Here is a 17641-nt window from a genome sequence, read left to right on the forward strand (position 1 = left end):
GAGTTTCCATGTCATTAATTCACCTCCCAAAGCCTTTATTTTCAAGTTTTATTGCAGTAGAAAAAGAGACAGCAGCCTGATCTTCCTAAAACAATGTTAAAAGCTTTCAGGCATTTATGTATCTCTAAGATTTAAAGGTTTCAATTATTAAAGGCTCACAGCTTACTACAGACCTGTATTTAACTGCACATGTGCATCCCTTTAGAGCAAGCATTATTTTCTAAGCTGGAAGAGAACATGACTTGTGGTTTTAAAAGAAATAATCTTTCCTTGGGAAAGTCTCCAAAATACCAAGTGAATGTAATACAACTCTATACTGAAAAGGTATTTAAGGTGCAAGCTCTCTGATGCAGCAGCTGTCTCCTTTATTTGCACAAGACCAAGAGTATCACAACCTCACTTTCTTTGGTTCCTCCAAGCCAACTGAACATCCCAAAGGGACAGTTACCCATCAGCAGCTTGTTTATACATCTGGGTAAGGGTGTGGCAAATATTTTGATGGAGACAGAAAGGAAAATTCTATGTGTGGGAGATTGTATGGATGCTAAATTAGTCAAAGTTTCAAAGTCATGAGGAAAAAAATTAAGAGGACCTAAAAGAAGTATTTGTCCCTGTTTATCCAGTAACTCAACTGAGAAGGGTTAATAGTAGAGTCTGAATGGGGTTCTGTAGTAAGTGCTTCCTGCCACAGAAGAGGACATGAGCCACACTGAGTGTCTTTAGCACAGGTAATACTTGTGCTCAGTTCTTCTTTTCCATCTGTCTTACCCTATACAAAGTGCTCTAACCTTGAACACTAAGGCAGCTCAAATTTTCATGGCTTTTTTCAACACAATAATAATTCTCACAGATTCTTTTACTCCACCCTGTTACTGTAGCTACAGCTAGTATCTAATCTGATATGCAACTTCATCACGGTCAGTTATGCTCTAATACTGACTCTGCTATGGATTCAATGTCTCAAAGGATTTGAAAGTCTAAATTCATATTGATAGAGACTTGGAGAACTAGGACACTGAGATGTGTAAGGCAAAATTTATCCTTACATCCTTTTCACCCTTAAACCACACATTTCTTCCCAACTCATCCCTGAAGGAAGATCAAACAAATCAAATCAAATATACTTGGTGTCTGCAGTTTAAGTCACACTGACTTGGATGCAGATGATGGCAAACCAGGTTTGTCCGGCCGTTTTGGGTGCAGGAGCCCTGCTCTCAGCAAGCTGTTGGTCTTGCTTGGAGGAATAGGCTTCTTGGGTGGTACTTGAGGAGCTTGTGGCTTCAAAGGCTTCTGATCCAAAGCTCCTTTTTCATCTGACAAAATAAGGCACATTTTAAAAATCCCACGTTGTCTAGAATTCTTACACTGCTAATCAGTTAGAAAACAACTGCTGTGAGAAGTAGCTTCTTTGAAGATCAAAATGAAAAATGGATGTGCAAGTGTTTTAAATGATACCTACCAAAACACACAAACTATTTAACTGAGCCCAAAAAGATTTATCTTCAAGTAAGACAAATCTTCCTACTGACATGAAACAGTAGAAATAAATCATGGATTCCCATTATTGCACTGCAAATGACAGCTAAGAACAAAAAAAATCTTTGTATTTCTTTGTATTTTTTTGTATTAATTAATTTCATCTCCTTTGAAGAGGCAGGTTTTATTTTGTTGTAACTAGACTTCTTACACACACAAGCAGCATAATTTATCTACGGGGGGGGGGGGGAGAAATGAAGTTTTATCTGAATAGCTGAATTTATTTTATATAAAGTCTACCTTCCTACAAATAGATATAAAATAGGTGTGGATAATAAAAACAAAGTTGTATTTATTTGTTCAATACCTGCATAAGCTAATTGAATCCTGTCCAGAGGAGGTGACATACAAATGGGGCACTGAAAAAGTCAAGCTGCTTCACAAGCAGTACTCGAATAGGTTTCAACCCATGTGTCCTAACTCCACCCTGTGGAGTAGCCAGAGCAAACCTTCTAGTTTTGCCTTTTAAACCATGCTACAGCTCAGTATACACAAAGTACTGAGGATTTAAAAAAATAATTGCTAGGTTACAGCAAGAGGTCACAGATCTTTACAGTTACTGCCTTTATAGGTCAGTATATCAGTAAACTGGAATGGAGAGAGTGACCTTCAGCTTTGACTATCCCCATCCTCCCCTCCTGGGATTTGCTTTTAACCAAGTATTGATCTGATGTAAAATGTTCACACATGCTATGGATTTGGGAGCAGGGCTGGGTATTCGCTTCAGCTCCATGTCAGCAAAGCGCCTGAACTGCCAGGTCTAGGACTGCTTTCCTTTGGACAAGTCCTGCAGCCACTGAGCATCAGCCCTCCAATCCTAAACAGGGGAAAGAGGCCAATTTTCTTTCACAGGAATATTGGAAGAAAACAGATCCTAGAGATATTTCTGTTAAAAGCATTGCCCAGGGGCAGAATTGTCTTCCTGCTTTGAGACACTTGAACCTCAGGAAGAGATAGGAATAAAACACTTAAACTGGTTGGCATCTCCTTCCAGTCTCTCTTACCACGGAGTGAAAACGCCAGGATGCTGAAGCAGTGGAAGGATTTGCCACACGGTGGGGCTGCCTGCTCTGCAAAGCAGCCCAGCAGCAGCACCAGCGTCTCCTGCCTCCCCAACCAATATACAACATTTACAGTTTTAAACACCCAACCCCAGCCACTACCAACTGCAGATCAATTGGCTTTAGTGAAGCTATGCTGAGCACAAGTTGAGAATTACGCCTTTTGCTTTTAAAAATAAGTGAGCTCACAAACAGGGCAGAAAAAATGCTGCCATCAAATCCTATTCCTGAACTCACATCTGTCAGTTCTAATACTTCTAATACTCCCACTCAAAATCTGAATATAAAAAATGTCTAAGTGGAAAAAGTTAATAGCAAAGGCCAAGGTTCACCACGAGCATAGAAACTGGGCATTTCTGCTGGACAAAGTGACACGTCTTTTTTGGATTTTACTCCTCAATGAAAAAGAGGGTTGGCTAAAAATGAGCAGTTTAGTAATGGAAATAAAGACACAAATCTGAAGACATTTATACTGAACAACATTTTCTACATGATGCCACTAAGTGTCCTTCACTATAAATACAGAAAGACTTACAGAAACACTGCTTTTAATTTTTGATCAGTTTTTGATTACCATTAAAGTCAGATTTGTAAGTCTCCCAATAGGCACAAATAATGACATGGTTTGATAGCTTCTGATCAGAGCTGCTCAACTAATATTTTTTTCCTGAGACGTAATTAAAGGACAATTTCATACTTATTGAGTTTAATTACTAGTATTATCATGGTTATTTTTCCACAAGTACAACTGCACTGATAAATGGGCATGTCTTCCAGTAAAACACTAGAGTTACCTAAAAAAGTAACTTTTATGACCTGATCTGCAACTGAATACATGTCAAACTTTTCCTCCATCATTTCCTGAAGTTCAGTAAAGGAGGGTTCTCTACCTCATGTAATTTTACATAAGCTTTCATATATTTCTATGTATTTTGGATGGTGTCACTCAATATTTTTTCCTATATTCCTCCATGAACAGTTGAGCTCAACTGTGCAAAGTTTAACACTACAGTACAAACAGAACCAGTTTAAAATTAAACTTGCTTCAGTGTAGAAGAATTTAAAAAGAGCCAAGTGATCAACATTTCTGAAATCATACAGTTGATCGCAATCCACACCCAAAGATACTGCTCCAACAGATAAAAGTTACTTCCTTGCTCACATACAGAACAAACAACTGACTTTAACAAGTGTTTTTCATATGTGACAGCTGAGAAGGTGCCTTGTTTAAAATGAGGGTTATAAAAGGAAGCCAAGAAACCCATCAGCAGCCTTACTTGTAGAAATACTGGTCAGCCACAGTTCACCATTCACAGGACAGAGTGGGTTTGTAATTTGGTTAAACTACAGTGACATCAGAATTTCTTCTACAAGGCCCAACCAGCATGTTTGTTTAAGCATCTCACTTTTAAACACAATCAAAACGTTTTCACCTGGCAAATTTTTCAAACATGGAGAGAAGCCTTTTAGAAAGCTGTTTGGGTGACAAGAATAGTTTTGCCTCTGGAAAAAAGTGACCTTTTAAAATTTAAGCATAAAGCAGTAAATGTCTCAAAATTCAGTGGAACATGAAAACATAGAAAACAGCAAGAATTAACAGGACAATAAATCTGTTTCTGAGCACTGTGACTGTAAAATCTGTCTAAGGAGTGTTGTAACTGTTCTGTGTAGCTCTTTCAAAATATTTTTGATCAGACTGATTTTAGCCAGAACATTGGGAAGCAGCAGTTAACCTTTCCCTTTCTAATAACTGAATACTGCTGCTCAAAACTGCAGTGACTGCCCAGAACTACCTGTTCACGATTTTAACAGTAACTATGTTACTGTGCAGTGCAATAACCAATTTTCAGAATGTAATGCAGTAACAAGAAATAAACATTGTGAAAGATTGCAGCAGCTCTTCCAGCCACTCCAAAGACATTTCTGTAACATCACAGACATGACAACTTCAGTAGATGATATCAAGAGAGTCTCTATGATGGCTCCTGAACTGGGAGCCTTCTGCCAGAATAGCCAAGCCACCATGAAGAAAACTGTCCTTACCTTTTTCTTCAGGCCTCAAAGGAAGGAATTTCTTCTCTCCAGTTGGCAATTCAGGTCTTGCAGCTGAATGCAAAAGCAAACCATAGACAGTTCTCAAAGAGCTTTAATTATCTTGGTTACTAACTAAAAATAAGACCTATACCAAGCTGTGTTTTCTCTTTTGCAAGGAGTGTAATACCATTTACAAACACTCACTTGAGCCCAGAAAATGGTAAGCCATTATTAAAATGTTTCCAAAGTAAGCTCCATCATAATTTTGAAAAATATACAGCAGCAAAATGCATAAAGTATAAAAAGTAACCTCAAAGTGTGACTATAGGTAGCTGAATTACTAGGGAATAAAAAGCTACTTCTAAATTTTCTTTTGAAGTCATGCACTGCTTCTGAAATTCAGTATTTTCTCAGACCACCATACATACACTACATACCTGGGCTTTTAACTGGAGGTGGAGGTTTCTTTGGCTTCTGCAAAATGGAAGGGGAAAAATAAACCAAAGTCAAACAAGCAAGCAAACAGATATTCTCTGTATCCAAGACAGCCTCATTTGTATTTTGTTTTGCATACTGTAATGTGGAGCTTGTTTACTAGCTGATTTCAAAGTATCTCACAAAGGAGGCAATCAATTCACAGACAGGAAACACAAAGACCTGGAACAATTCCTCTGATATCTCCCAGACAACCAGTTACAAAAATTCTGGAAAAAAATTCAGGTCTGTTCAAATGAAATCAGTGCTTCAGGGATGTGCATAAACAGAGGGAAAAAGAACTAAAACCAAAGAATTTCATCTTTCCTAGTCCAAGGAATTGCTTTGATCACTCTCATTTTAATTTCAGTACGTAAACCTTAATCTTAGTTAGTACAATGGCAGTTTAAAAGAGTAACCAGGTAAATTTTTGAACCAAAAATGTTCACTTTCACTAAAAAAAGGTTTCTAAATTAAGGATCAGAGGAATGGCTTCAGTTAATTGACTTTCACAAGTGTAACAAAAAAAATAGATGCTGGCAGCATTCGTCTCAAAGGCTGCAGTTACAAGAAAACATTGGTTTGAGCTTCCTTGTCACTTTATATTTGAGAAATATGGACAAACTACACCAGCCATTAAAAATTTACAAAGTACCACAATGCAACAGTTTGTGGGTTGAAATGACTATTTTGAAACAGTCACTCATCCCTTTTACTTCCTTAACAATACACTGAAATTTCTCTCCAGCTGAAAGACGACTGGCACCTCTCAGGACACATCTCAACCACTCATCCTCAGAATGTCATTCATGAAATTGCTCTAGAAAAGGTGCCTTTATGGCTGTATTAAGACAAGATTCCCTGATAAAATGATACAAAAGCCTACAAAGCCACTTGTTCTTTATACAAGCACTGCTGAAACCATACAGGCTCAGTCTAACACAACCCCTCCAAAAACGCCTTGCAGTGGATATTTTTAAAACAGTTGCTATGGATGGATTTCACTTCTGTGCCCCTACAACTACTGAATAAGCTCTTCTTTATGCCACAAGATTTTATTCTGCATGTGAAATGTAATAAAGCAAGCAGGAGAACCCATATTCAATTTCTTTCTCTGGTTTCAAAGGACACAAAAGCAAGTGCACTTAAGTAACAAGACTCTATTTTCCTTCTTTCTTTCCCAAAAAAGCAACTACATTATCCAGCTCTGCAGTACTGCTGCCTCTACAAAAAAACAATTAAACAGAGTTCAGCATCAACTTGCCATTACATGGTTCTGGTCTGTGTTTTCATGAAGTTGGTATCAAATAACTGATTATGATCACCAGCCATCCAGTGCCTTGAACCTCAAAGCTGCTCAGTGCAAGGTGAATCCCTGTGCTGAGATACAGCACACAAAGCAGAAGAAAGGATCAAAGCAAGGAAATGTTGTTTATGGTAAAAGAATGTTTTTCCCTCCCTCTCTCTAGGGAGCAACTCTATTGTGCATCAGCAATACCACCTACCCATTCTTCTTGTATGTCATGGCATAAATGCCACCCTTGCACAGCTGAGAATCCATCTGAAAAGAATATTCTGACTCAGAGTAGATTGGTTTCCTGAGTATGTGAGGCAACTCTGGATAAATGATAAATTAATAACTTTTGATCTGGAGCTGAATCCATTCCACCTGGGGTTGATGTACATTTGGGAATTATCACAAACATCTCTGCTGTACAAACGTGACAGAACCGAAACATCACGCTAATCTCAACAAGAAAAATTATAAAATGAATGCCAAAATTATAAGATCAATGAGTACCACATGAAAACAGGAATTTCTCAAGTTAGTACCTGAGATGGTGAAAAAAATGTTTCTAAATCCCACCCAAAGAATATCCTTCATATACTGCAGTCTACTGCCAAGTTTTTACATGGAAAAATCCCAGTCAGATCCAGAGGGGTCATTCAGCATTTTGTAATTATAGTTACTTCAGGACTTGAGATGGAAAAATCCAACAGCTTATCTGCTTTCTAAACAGTAAGGGTTTAATTCATTAATCAGTAACACACAGCATCATGCTATCATAACTACATAACTACACCCTTTTCTAAATGACCTGATCATCCTCATTAATTAGAGTTCATCTCAAAAAACATGCCTCAATTTAGTACTTATGGACAAGTTTAAATACAAATACTAACCTTTACATCTTTCTTCTTTGATACAACAGCTAAGTCAAGATAAAGTTAAAACTGCCACAACTGTAGTATTTTAAGCACCATAATATGCAGTGAACTCTTATTCTTTGCATTGTCATCAATACTTTGTTGTGATACTAAACAATACATGAAAGAACTTACAGGGAAGTCTTTATCAGACTCTTGTATTTGAACAGCAAAGTTATCTGGGAAGACTCCTTCTTTTCCATTGAGCTCTCCTTTCCACCAGCCTGCCTCTCCAGTGTCCTAAAATAAACAACAGGTCATTTCAACCAATATTTACTTCTTCCCCAGAACAGATACAGTTACACAACAACTTTTTCCCTTTTACACACAGCATAAAGTAATTGTTTGTCTGAAACTGGCCAACTTAGCAAGGGGAAACAGCTACAGATCAGATCAGGTTTGGTCAGTTTTTGTTTGTTTTCTAAAATGCAAGATGAAATTATATTATGTCATGTAAGATAAGGGTAGAAGGATAAGATCTGCAAAGGGAAGGAAAGTACATAAACCCAGCTGTGACCTAACCCACAACATTTCATCTTCTCAGCTTCCTTGACCAGCAAGTTATTCAGTAAATACTTCAAATGTTATTGGCATGACACACAATTCTACTAAATAAAAGTGATTCTGATGTGACGGATCAGGTCTACTGGTCTGAAAAGGGTGAAGAAACAAAAGGATATACTCCACTGAGGGAAAAAAACCATATAAGACCTAAGAAAATAAAATAATGGAGAATTAATTCAGTGGCACAGAAATCCACTACATGATGTTACTGGGTCAAGGCCTTTGCCCATAACAGAAAATATGATGTTATCAGAGCATTTTAGCAGCATAAATAACAGCTTTCCTTTGTGCCTCAGACTGGAAAAAAAAAAAAAATCACAGAATCCTACAATGGTTTTGGTTGAAGGGACCTTAAAGTTCAAACCTCCTGCCATGGGCAGGGATGACACTCACTCTGGACAACTTTTCTTCACTCCAGTTTGAACCACTGTATGCTTCAGGAAAATTGCTTTAAAAACACAGAGGGGCAAGAGATTCAGTGAAGATAAGGCAAGGAGTGCTGTATTTCAAAAGGGCCTTTCATAACCACTCTCTTACACTGTAATTAGGATCAATGATGCTTGTAATATCAATTTTCTTGTTAAGAAAGTGACAATCTTTTCCATAAAATTAGAATAATACTAAAGAAAAATGTGTTTTCTCCTGCAACTATGTTAAAGTTGAAGATGAAACTTCCCACTGTTCTTAGTAAAGTCATTATTCCTTATAAACTAACAGCATATAAACTAACAGCAGCATATAAACTAACAGAAGACTGCAGAGTGGTGCAAGGAAATTAAGTATAGGTTGGTTAATTTCCTGTTTAGAACCATCTCTGCAACATGATGATCTATCAAAAGGGCACTTTCAGAATTCAACACAAATGAGAACATTCAACTAAACAATCACATTTCTCTAAACAGCCAGAAAGTATCATTAATTTCTGTATGGTTATTCTGAATCACCAGGGAAAAAGAACAGTTTCTGGAGGTAAAAAGGGGCTGTTTGCAAAGCTTTTCCAATTTCCTCACTGTAAAAGCTTTTGGTACTGAGTACACACTGATCCCACTGGCCTTTCAGGACTCCCAGCCTAGAACAATCTTTGAAGTTATCTGTATCTGTGCAGAAGCAAAGAGCTGGCTCTCACAGGAGACAAATCAAGTCTACAGGAATATCTGCTCCAACAGACTCTCCTGCTTTTGCAGTTCACACACTGCCCACCTGTCCAAAATTCACCAAAGCCATATACATGCTCAGAGCAGACCAAACTTTCTTACCTTACTGATTATTTGAATGATCTCTCCTTCTTTAAAGCTGAGTTCATCATTTGACCCTTCATAGGAAAATATTGTCCTGCAATATTCCTTGGCTGGAACAAAGGAACACAATTAATGTGGATACCATGGGTAATTACCTATACAATAACAGCTCACTAAAGCTGTCTGAGAGCTGAGAAATTAACACTATAATCACACCTCCCCTCTAAACCAGCCATCCAAGACTGCTTAACAAATGTTCAATATGTTGTTCATACCACAAGAAAAATAAGATTATGTATTTATAGAGCAATGGAGAAAAATCTTTGAGAAGTCAGGATTAGAAACCCCAAAACATTTTTTCACAAGAGCAACGTAATTCAAGCCCTCTGATTTCAGAGGGAGAAAAGAGGACTTAAAAGTATCACAGTTAAAATTTTAACAGCCCATCTAACCCTCCCCACAGCACTTAGATATTCAGTTTTGAGCTACCTTAGACAAAAATGGTTTCAAGCTTATTAAGAGTTCATATGTATTTTTTCAAAATTGATCTAAATTTTAAATTTGCAATTCTAATTAAACAAAGGCAGTTGTTTTCAAGTAACATCCTTTTTTAACATGTACAGCAACAGAAATGTCAACCAGCAGATTTCAGAAATAGTGCAGTGAAACCAAGTAACTGAAGCAAAGGCATTCCTTGGATAAACACCTGAAACTAGAGCTCATCTGAGCCATCAACTCAGTCACAGCCTCTTCTGCAAAAGGAGAAAAAATAATTCTTTTCTTTCCTTTTGGTATAGTTCAAAACTAATCCACTTAAAATTGTGTTAACAATTCAGGTGAAAAAGCAAGAGGATTTGTTTTCCTTTCCCACACTAGAACAAAAACAATGAGAAAGGCCAAAATACATAAACATAGAAGTTTTTACTCCGGAACATTTAAAATAATTTAGCTGATAAGGCTGAATTTCTGCAGCTGACACTAAGAAAGAGGGAGCAAACAGAAAGGACTCTTTAGATGCTGCTATAACCTATCAGGTGTTTGGCACTGACACTGCAATGAGCAGCTGCATCACCCCCCAGTTAGAGCAGCACAACATCAAGCCACAGAATCATCTGCAATTCTTAATGATGGCCTTCCACTGGATGGTAAGAGAATAAATGAGTGAGTTGCAGCCAAATATTTTTGCTGCTCTTCTATTTTGTTTAATCCAGATACACGTCTTTAGTTTAAAACTGCGCTAATTGTATTCTCAAATGAAAATCTACCATAGTCAGTGACAACCACTATGTTAAAATGCAAAAGTATGCCAAGCTTTAAGATATATAGAGATATATGTATGTATGTACAAAGATATGTAACCATATGAGTAATCTTAGGTACAAGAACTTGTATTATTCTGATGTCTTATCTAGTAATCAAAAATGTTCAACCACAGCCTGACTATATTGTGGTTCATGAAGAAATACAGAAAGATAAGAACCACGTCAAAGAGACTAATGTTTCAACTGAGGTACAAAGCCCAAAATTCACATTGACTCTAAAAAAAAAAAAAAAAAAAATCAACAGGTACACTACAAATATCTATCAAATTCAAGGATTTTATTCAGTAGTAGTGAGTGACTGTAATACATATCACTACATCCCGATTCTGTAAAAACAGATGCATTTCCTTATGCCTGGGGAGTTGGCCAGGATAATCCTTTATCTCCTCTCCTCCTCCAAGCACTTCTCCCCTCCTCACACACACACAGTCCCACAACAAAGAGCAGTGCCAGAAAGGGGAAGTTTCACTCCAGCAGCCAGGAAGGTTAGAGACAGGGAATTCTGCACCCTGCTCAGGTCCCCATGTGCTGGGCTGCAAACCCCAGCACCAGCACCACCGGGAAATCTGTCCATATACAAGTGGAGTTTGTACAATTTTCCCCTTTAGCATCTTATTTTGTGAGGCTGGTATTCTGCCACTAGTTAAGTTTAAGAAAGACTCTAGTTTAATTTTACAGCATTTAAATTTTGTAAATATTTTTAAGAGAAGTTAGTTTAAACTAAGTCTTTTCTGAGCACTCAAGACTAACAATAGAGTATCAGGAATCACAGATATTGTATCCTAACATAACTGGGGGAAAGAGGGGTCAAATCATGATTATTTTACTTTTTAAAGAAAATATTTTTATGTATTTGCACCAGAGGCCAAAACAAGCTTCCGGAAACAGCAGAGCCCCACTGCAAAATAAACCACTTTAGTCTAAACATTTCAGAGATCTGTGCTTATCTGCTAAGAGAGATGAACAGAGTTTATTTTAAACCTGGTCTCTCAAAACTGAAAATGAGACACATAAACTATATTATGGTCTATATTTAAATAAAAACACTAAGGAAGAAAAACAAGCTTTCTTCTATTGTTTTAACATGTTCTTATTTGGTGTCTATAGATACTACCTACTGACGTTCTCCTACAGCTTCTATTACTCTCATATTTAACTTCCTCTCTGACATGTTTGTTTCTCCGGGAAACAGAGACTCAGCATGGCTACAGATTACTCCAATTTCCATGCTTTTAGCATGAGATGCACCTGAAACTATGAAAATAGCTAAATACTGAATGTTCTGGGTGTTCAGCACTGAACGTTCAGATTTTTTTTTTTTTTTAGGCAGAGTTGGGTTAATTTTTATGCAAAGTTTTAGACAAGTCAAATTTCACAATGCTCAGGGCTGCACATTGTCTTGCTGATTCTTAGAGCAATAGCACTGGAATGGTTTAAAATATGTTGCTGTTTTCTTATTTCTGCAAATTATGCATTCCATAGAAAACAACATACCTAAATAAGGTATTTCCACACAAAAATATACTTGAAATTACAATACAGAAGTTGAGAAAACGTCTGCTCTGGAAGTGGGGAAATGAGCTGTCTACACATCACATAATCAAAGTTAGGGGTTGGCATTGCCACAAGATGATTTGGGTTGGCTTAAAAATATCCCTCTAGATAAAAGTGTGCTATTTGGCAGCCAAATGAAGTCATAAATTCTTAAGAAATAATGAAAAAGAAAAAGATTTTTAAAGGAATAAACAGAACCACAATGGCACTGGATTATGGAAGGAACAGACCTGAGCACAACGTAAACACCAACTTTCTGATGCATGAAACTTCACAGACAGTTAGAACAGCACACTGCCACCTCCACAGAAAATCCTGAGCCTACAAAGGAACTTATGTAACTCAGGAACAGAAATTGTGCTGGGAGACTGTTCCATGGAAATAGGTCGCCAGAATCCCATCAGAATAAAGCCAGGCAGAAAGTAAATTCCTTTCAACATGTCAACAGAAAATTAATGCAAAGGGACTGTCACAATAAAAGTTCCTACCCCAGCCTTACTTTGTTCTGGAGACAACCCTACAAATGTTTTTGATTCCTTTTCTACAGAAATGTAAGCAAAATTCCTTTAGACTTTTTCGCACCAGCGTAACTCCTCAAAGGTACAGAGCATTACACAAAACTCAAGCATACACAAAAGTTTTAGATTTTAACACCACAAAAATTGACAACCAAATAGTTCTTAGGAAAGGACTACCATGTAACAGATGTAAAAGTCCATCAGCCTTACCTTTTGGTTTACTTTCAGCTTCTGATTTTATTACTTCAGGTGAGTTTTCAGTTTTTGTTGTACTGGGAAAATGAATTAACTTTGTTCCAGGGGAATGGCTAGGTAATGGCTGTATGAAGGGAAGAGAACTCTGTTAACAAATACTCTTTAGAATTTCACTTCTGATTAGGCTACAGGACACACTCAATTCTTCATTAGCTGAGACGATGCAAATTACCATCTCCAAGAGATGCAACGAGCTTTCCCATTAAGCACTTAGCTTACTGTATTTACTTCATTACAGACACTGCAATTAGAATTTGTCTACTGATTAAAGACAGAGAACAGCTTTCAAACTGGAAGCCAATCTCAAGACGTGGCCAACTATACTTCAGCAATAGTATTTCAACAGTTCCAGGTGTTACTCTCCCATTAGCCTGAAAATTGCCTCTTCCAGCACATAATAGAAACAGTTATTTAACAGCTCTGCTCAGGTTAACTTGCTGACCATGCTTACTTTGCACTGGAATAAAGCAGGCATATTCAGCAGCCATACACCACCTCAGACAATCAGTTTTTATCTACTCAGACAAATGAAAGAGCACATGAAAATCCATCCCAGCTTCCTTCACTCTCAGCAATTTGTACAGAACAGGTTAAGTGTCTCTGGAGTGCACAGAGGCACTGCCACAAGTTTCAGAGTTAACATCTAACAAAAATAAATTATACAATGTTTTATTTTTCCCCACGGAAACTTACTGAGCTGCCAGGCAGATTCCGACAGCTTCAGCTTGCATCCACTTCTTCACACCCACAGAGCTATAAACATAGAATATGATCTCACAGTCAGTACTTACCTGAGCAGCCCTAACAGCATTACTGATGTGAAAAATCCCACTGCCTTTAGTTACTCTGCTCATTTTCATCTGCAGTTCAACTTTGCAGATCTTCTACTGTCAGAGAAACTGGATTTACTCTCCTCAGAACCAGACAATGCCTTTAGGCTGGTGCTTGGTACCTCTGACATGCCATAGAGGAAGCCAAGGTCACTCTGGATGTTCCTGCAGTACCTATGCAATTTTACTCTGTCCAGAATGGTATATGAAGGAAGCACTGAAATAACCCACCTCTGAGATTAAACACCTCCAACATAGAAATAGTTCTCTACATTTCCCCCTTCCAACATAAGATGCAATTAGAAATAAGAGAGGAAGTTTAGGCATACAGGGTATAAATAGCCTGAGCCCAGGCAGGATGCTGGGAGAGCTGGAACTATGTCCTGCTGCAGCATACACACTCTTGAGCACTTCAGATACATCAGTGCTCAGCCTTCCTGTGCTGAACAGTCTCCAAACTTCCCAAGGGAAAAGAGCCCTCTCTTCTCTGCACAGCTTTTTTCTTTTCCTTACTCTCTCAAAAGACTGACAATGTTCTCCCAGTACCCCTTCATCTAACCCCAAAGCAAGTTAAGCACAAATCCAAGGAAGCCATCTATTTTCACAAGACCTCCATGACAATTATCTATCTCCGTGTTGCTCTGTAAGTCTGTCCACCTTTGGGATGACTTTGGCAACAAGTGTACGTGGAATATTAAGTGCTAAAGTAAATTGTTTATTTATTTGACATTAAGCTATGCAAAACTGTTTTCTCACTTCATTTCCTCTCTTGCTGAGAAATGGCCTACAAGACCTTTCCAGACAGGCCAACCAAAACTGTACACCACCAGCACACTTTATTGCTTATACACAGTGAAACAGAACAATTTGAAAAGTCTGAGCAGGCTTCATATCAATTGCACAGAGCTGGATAAGCTCTTTATATTCCCAAGTAACAAGGCAGAAAGTAGGGAAACACCCTTTTGAATGAAGAGTCTCATGACAAAAAAAGCAAACTGAAAGGTCCTGGAAAACCTACTCTAACAGCATTGATATGAAGATGTATTGTCCCACAGACTGCCACATCAAGGGACAAGGTCAGGAGAGAAATGAGCAGAATCCATGTACCTTCACAGAATCATAGAAAGGTTTGAGTTGGAAGGGACCTTCAAACATCCAATAACCATCCAAGTCCAACCCCCTGCCATGAGCATGAACAGCTCCCACTGAACCAGGCTGCCCAAAGCCCCATCTAGTCTGGCCTCGACCAATTCCAACAATGGGGCAACCATAACTTGTCTGGGCAACCTGTTCCAGCACCCCACCTCCCTCACCATGAAGAACATCTTTCTTACCTCCTATCTTTTCTTCCTAAACTTCCCCTTTCAGTTCAAGCCATTGTCCCTTGTCCTGTCACTACAGACCTCAGTAAAAGGACTCCATCTATATATCCATCTATATATTGCAAGGATGCAATAAGGTCTGCCATGGACCTTCTTTTTTAAACAACACGTTCTTTAGGAGGCAACATTCCTTGAGCTATAAACAGAAGGCAACACATTTGCAATTTTTCTTTTCCAAAGTATCTGACACTCTGACTGGACCAGAAACAAACCCTACACACACCATGTCATTGCTCTGAGCATTGCTATTCAGGGAAAACGCATTCAAGGAAGCTTGTGTCCTTATCCTCCTTCCAGGGACTCACCTCCCCTTTTGGCCTAAACCATTACAATTATCACCATGGAAGTGGAAAACAAATCACTCACCAAAACAGCATTAATGACCATAACCCACAAACAAAAACTGAAATGGACAAAGGCTTTAAAAGCTTTCTTGAACTGACCACCTGAGTCAAAACTGAAACTTTGGACTATCTCAGCAGCCTTTAATTTATCAAAAGCTGAAAATCCACATATAAACTCTTGGAATAATAAGTTCAAGACAAAGGACTGAGCATCATTGCTGTGCTTCCAATGGGTAAGACCACTCTTGAGTTCAGATCAAAATAAAACTCAAACAACAAAGAATAGAACTGCTCCTTTTCCAACTCGCTCATGAAAAATGGGGGAAAAAATTATTGAGGATGCAAAAACCTAGAAATGCATTTACCAGGCTTACAGGCTTACACAATCAGTAATTTATGAAGCCAGAAGCTTGGCAGCACTCACTGAAGGTAATGGCAGTTGACAACTAGAACAGCAATCTCAACATCCTTGAGAAACTTGGGAAAAAAACCCAAATAAGCCAAAACACAAAGAAACACCAAAGCGTTCTCTGTTTTAGAAGACAAGTTTGACTTGCATAGGTAGACTAAATCTTGTCCCAGACTATATACGAAGTCTGTTACAAGGTGAATTATGAGAGACCTCACACTGCAGATGTGCTCCAGATGTCATTGTCTCTCACCACATGGCTCTGAAAGGACCATTTTTGTATCAGCTTGGTTTTCAGTCACTTAAAGTTTTAAAATACCAAGATATTTGAACACACCTTTAGGAATCAATGTTAAATACAACTTACTGTGAAACAAATTAGAGGGTATTTGGTCCAATTCCAAATCTCCCAAATTATTTTCACAGAAAACCCCAACAGAACAATATGTACAACTACAAACCTTATCTTGCTTTTTATCTTCTGATTCATTGCTGGATAATCTTGTTTTAAGTTTCACTGAGCCTTCCTTAAAGATATCTCCAAACCCAACACCTCGGATTTTCTTTGGCTGTGCTGGTCCCAATGCAGGTTCACTCCCATTTCCTGGAGAAGTCACAGGTGAGGTAGGACTATTGAAAACAGGCTCTGAAAATAAAATAAGAAAGGGAAAGCTATTTTGAAAGCTGAAATTATTTATCTGCTTTTCTGGAAAAACAAATGGAAGCAGCACAGCTTTGTGCACTGCTCCTGCTAAACAGCTTTTCTAGGAACACCACTCTAGCTGCAATACCTCACATTTATTCTAATTTTACATTTAATATAAGACCAACTTAAATCAGACCAGTTTTGCACTGATTACTCTGGCAACTAAACAGCTCACTAATATTCCTGCTATTTCAATTAGCACTCAGGCTCCACAGCCTGCTAACGTCAGTGTTTTCCATTAGTTTTACAAAATGCTGCTTACGCACTCTCTGAAAATGGCATTTTAGTCCAACATTTAAAAGCTTCTCATTTGAACAGCTACAGCCACAGAAAGTGATAATCAATAAAGATCCATAATGCATCCAAACATGTTTCAACAGCCACAGGAAAACACAAGTGTGTTTCAGTGGTAGACTGATGCCTCTCAAGGCAGCAAAGTGACATTTTCCTATTGCTCAAAACACTCCAAGAATTCAAACCAGATATAGTTGTTGGAGATTAGTCACTGCTGGATAATACAATTATTTATATTACTTTTAATCTTCCAGTTTTAAGGGACAGCATTTATCCACCCCCCAAAAAATGTATTTCAGAGAGTAACTCAATTTTGGTGTTCAGAGCTCTGCAACTTTTTTTTCCCAGTTTTTAAATTATGGTTAAATCTGTTAAAGCCCACAAATTAGTTTACATAGGCAAGCAATTTTTGCACGCAGTATTCCAGGAGACTGTCACATGAAAACAGACAGCTTTTATAAACCAAAGTTAAAATGGCCTCCACACCTTTTAGCCCTTGGGTCAAGTTCTTTTCAGCCCATGCAGGCTTGTGAACTGCAATGAAGATTAAAGCCTCTTCCCTCTATCATAAACTTGAAATATTTTGATGGCACCATGAAACTACATTGCTCTTGACTTCTGTTTCTCTCTTGCCTTTTGTCTACCCAGATGTTCTTTATTTAGTTATATCCCCCTCAGATATCTCATAGGACAGTTAAACATCCCATTGGTGGGAAAACTCCAGGTTGCATATTTGGAAGACCACAGCTGAGTGAAAGAGGAAGTTACAGTTTCCCAGGAGTGAGGAGGGAACCAAAAGATACTGCAGATCCTGGCTGTGAAAGTACTGAACATTAAATATAAACCTGGGGGATGAGGGGCTGAACACACCAACTTATTAGGTACTGACAGAAAATACAATTACTTAAAATT

At 38.1% G+C, this 17641-nt stretch overlaps 1 protein-coding gene across 2 annotated transcripts in view; it reads right to left on the reverse strand.

Moving 5' to 3' along the window:
- CD2AP (CD2 associated protein) overlaps positions 1–17641 on the reverse strand; it is a 78585-nt gene that overhangs the window by 13118 nt on the left and 47826 nt on the right. For both annotated transcript variants that reach the window (XM_085057010.1, XM_085057011.1), the window contains 7 exons: positions 16191–16375; positions 12720–12828; positions 9134–9225; positions 7449–7553; positions 5069–5105; positions 4641–4703; positions 1154–1313 (listed from right to left, as the gene is read on the reverse strand). In XM_085057010.1, coding sequence (XP_084913136.1) covers positions 1154–1313; positions 4641–4703; positions 5069–5105; positions 7449–7553; positions 9134–9225; positions 12720–12828; positions 16191–16375 — 751 coding nt within the window. The remainder of the gene's footprint in view (positions 1–1153; positions 1314–4640; positions 4704–5068; positions 5106–7448; positions 7554–9133; positions 9226–12719; positions 12829–16190; positions 16376–17641) is intronic.

The sequence above is a fragment of the Lichenostomus cassidix genome, chromosome 3 (genome assembly GCF_008360975.1).
Source record: "Lichenostomus cassidix isolate B80296 chromosome 3, HeHo_3.0, whole genome shotgun sequence".
NCBI lineage: Eukaryota > Metazoa > Chordata > Aves > Passeriformes > Meliphagidae > Lichenostomus > Lichenostomus cassidix.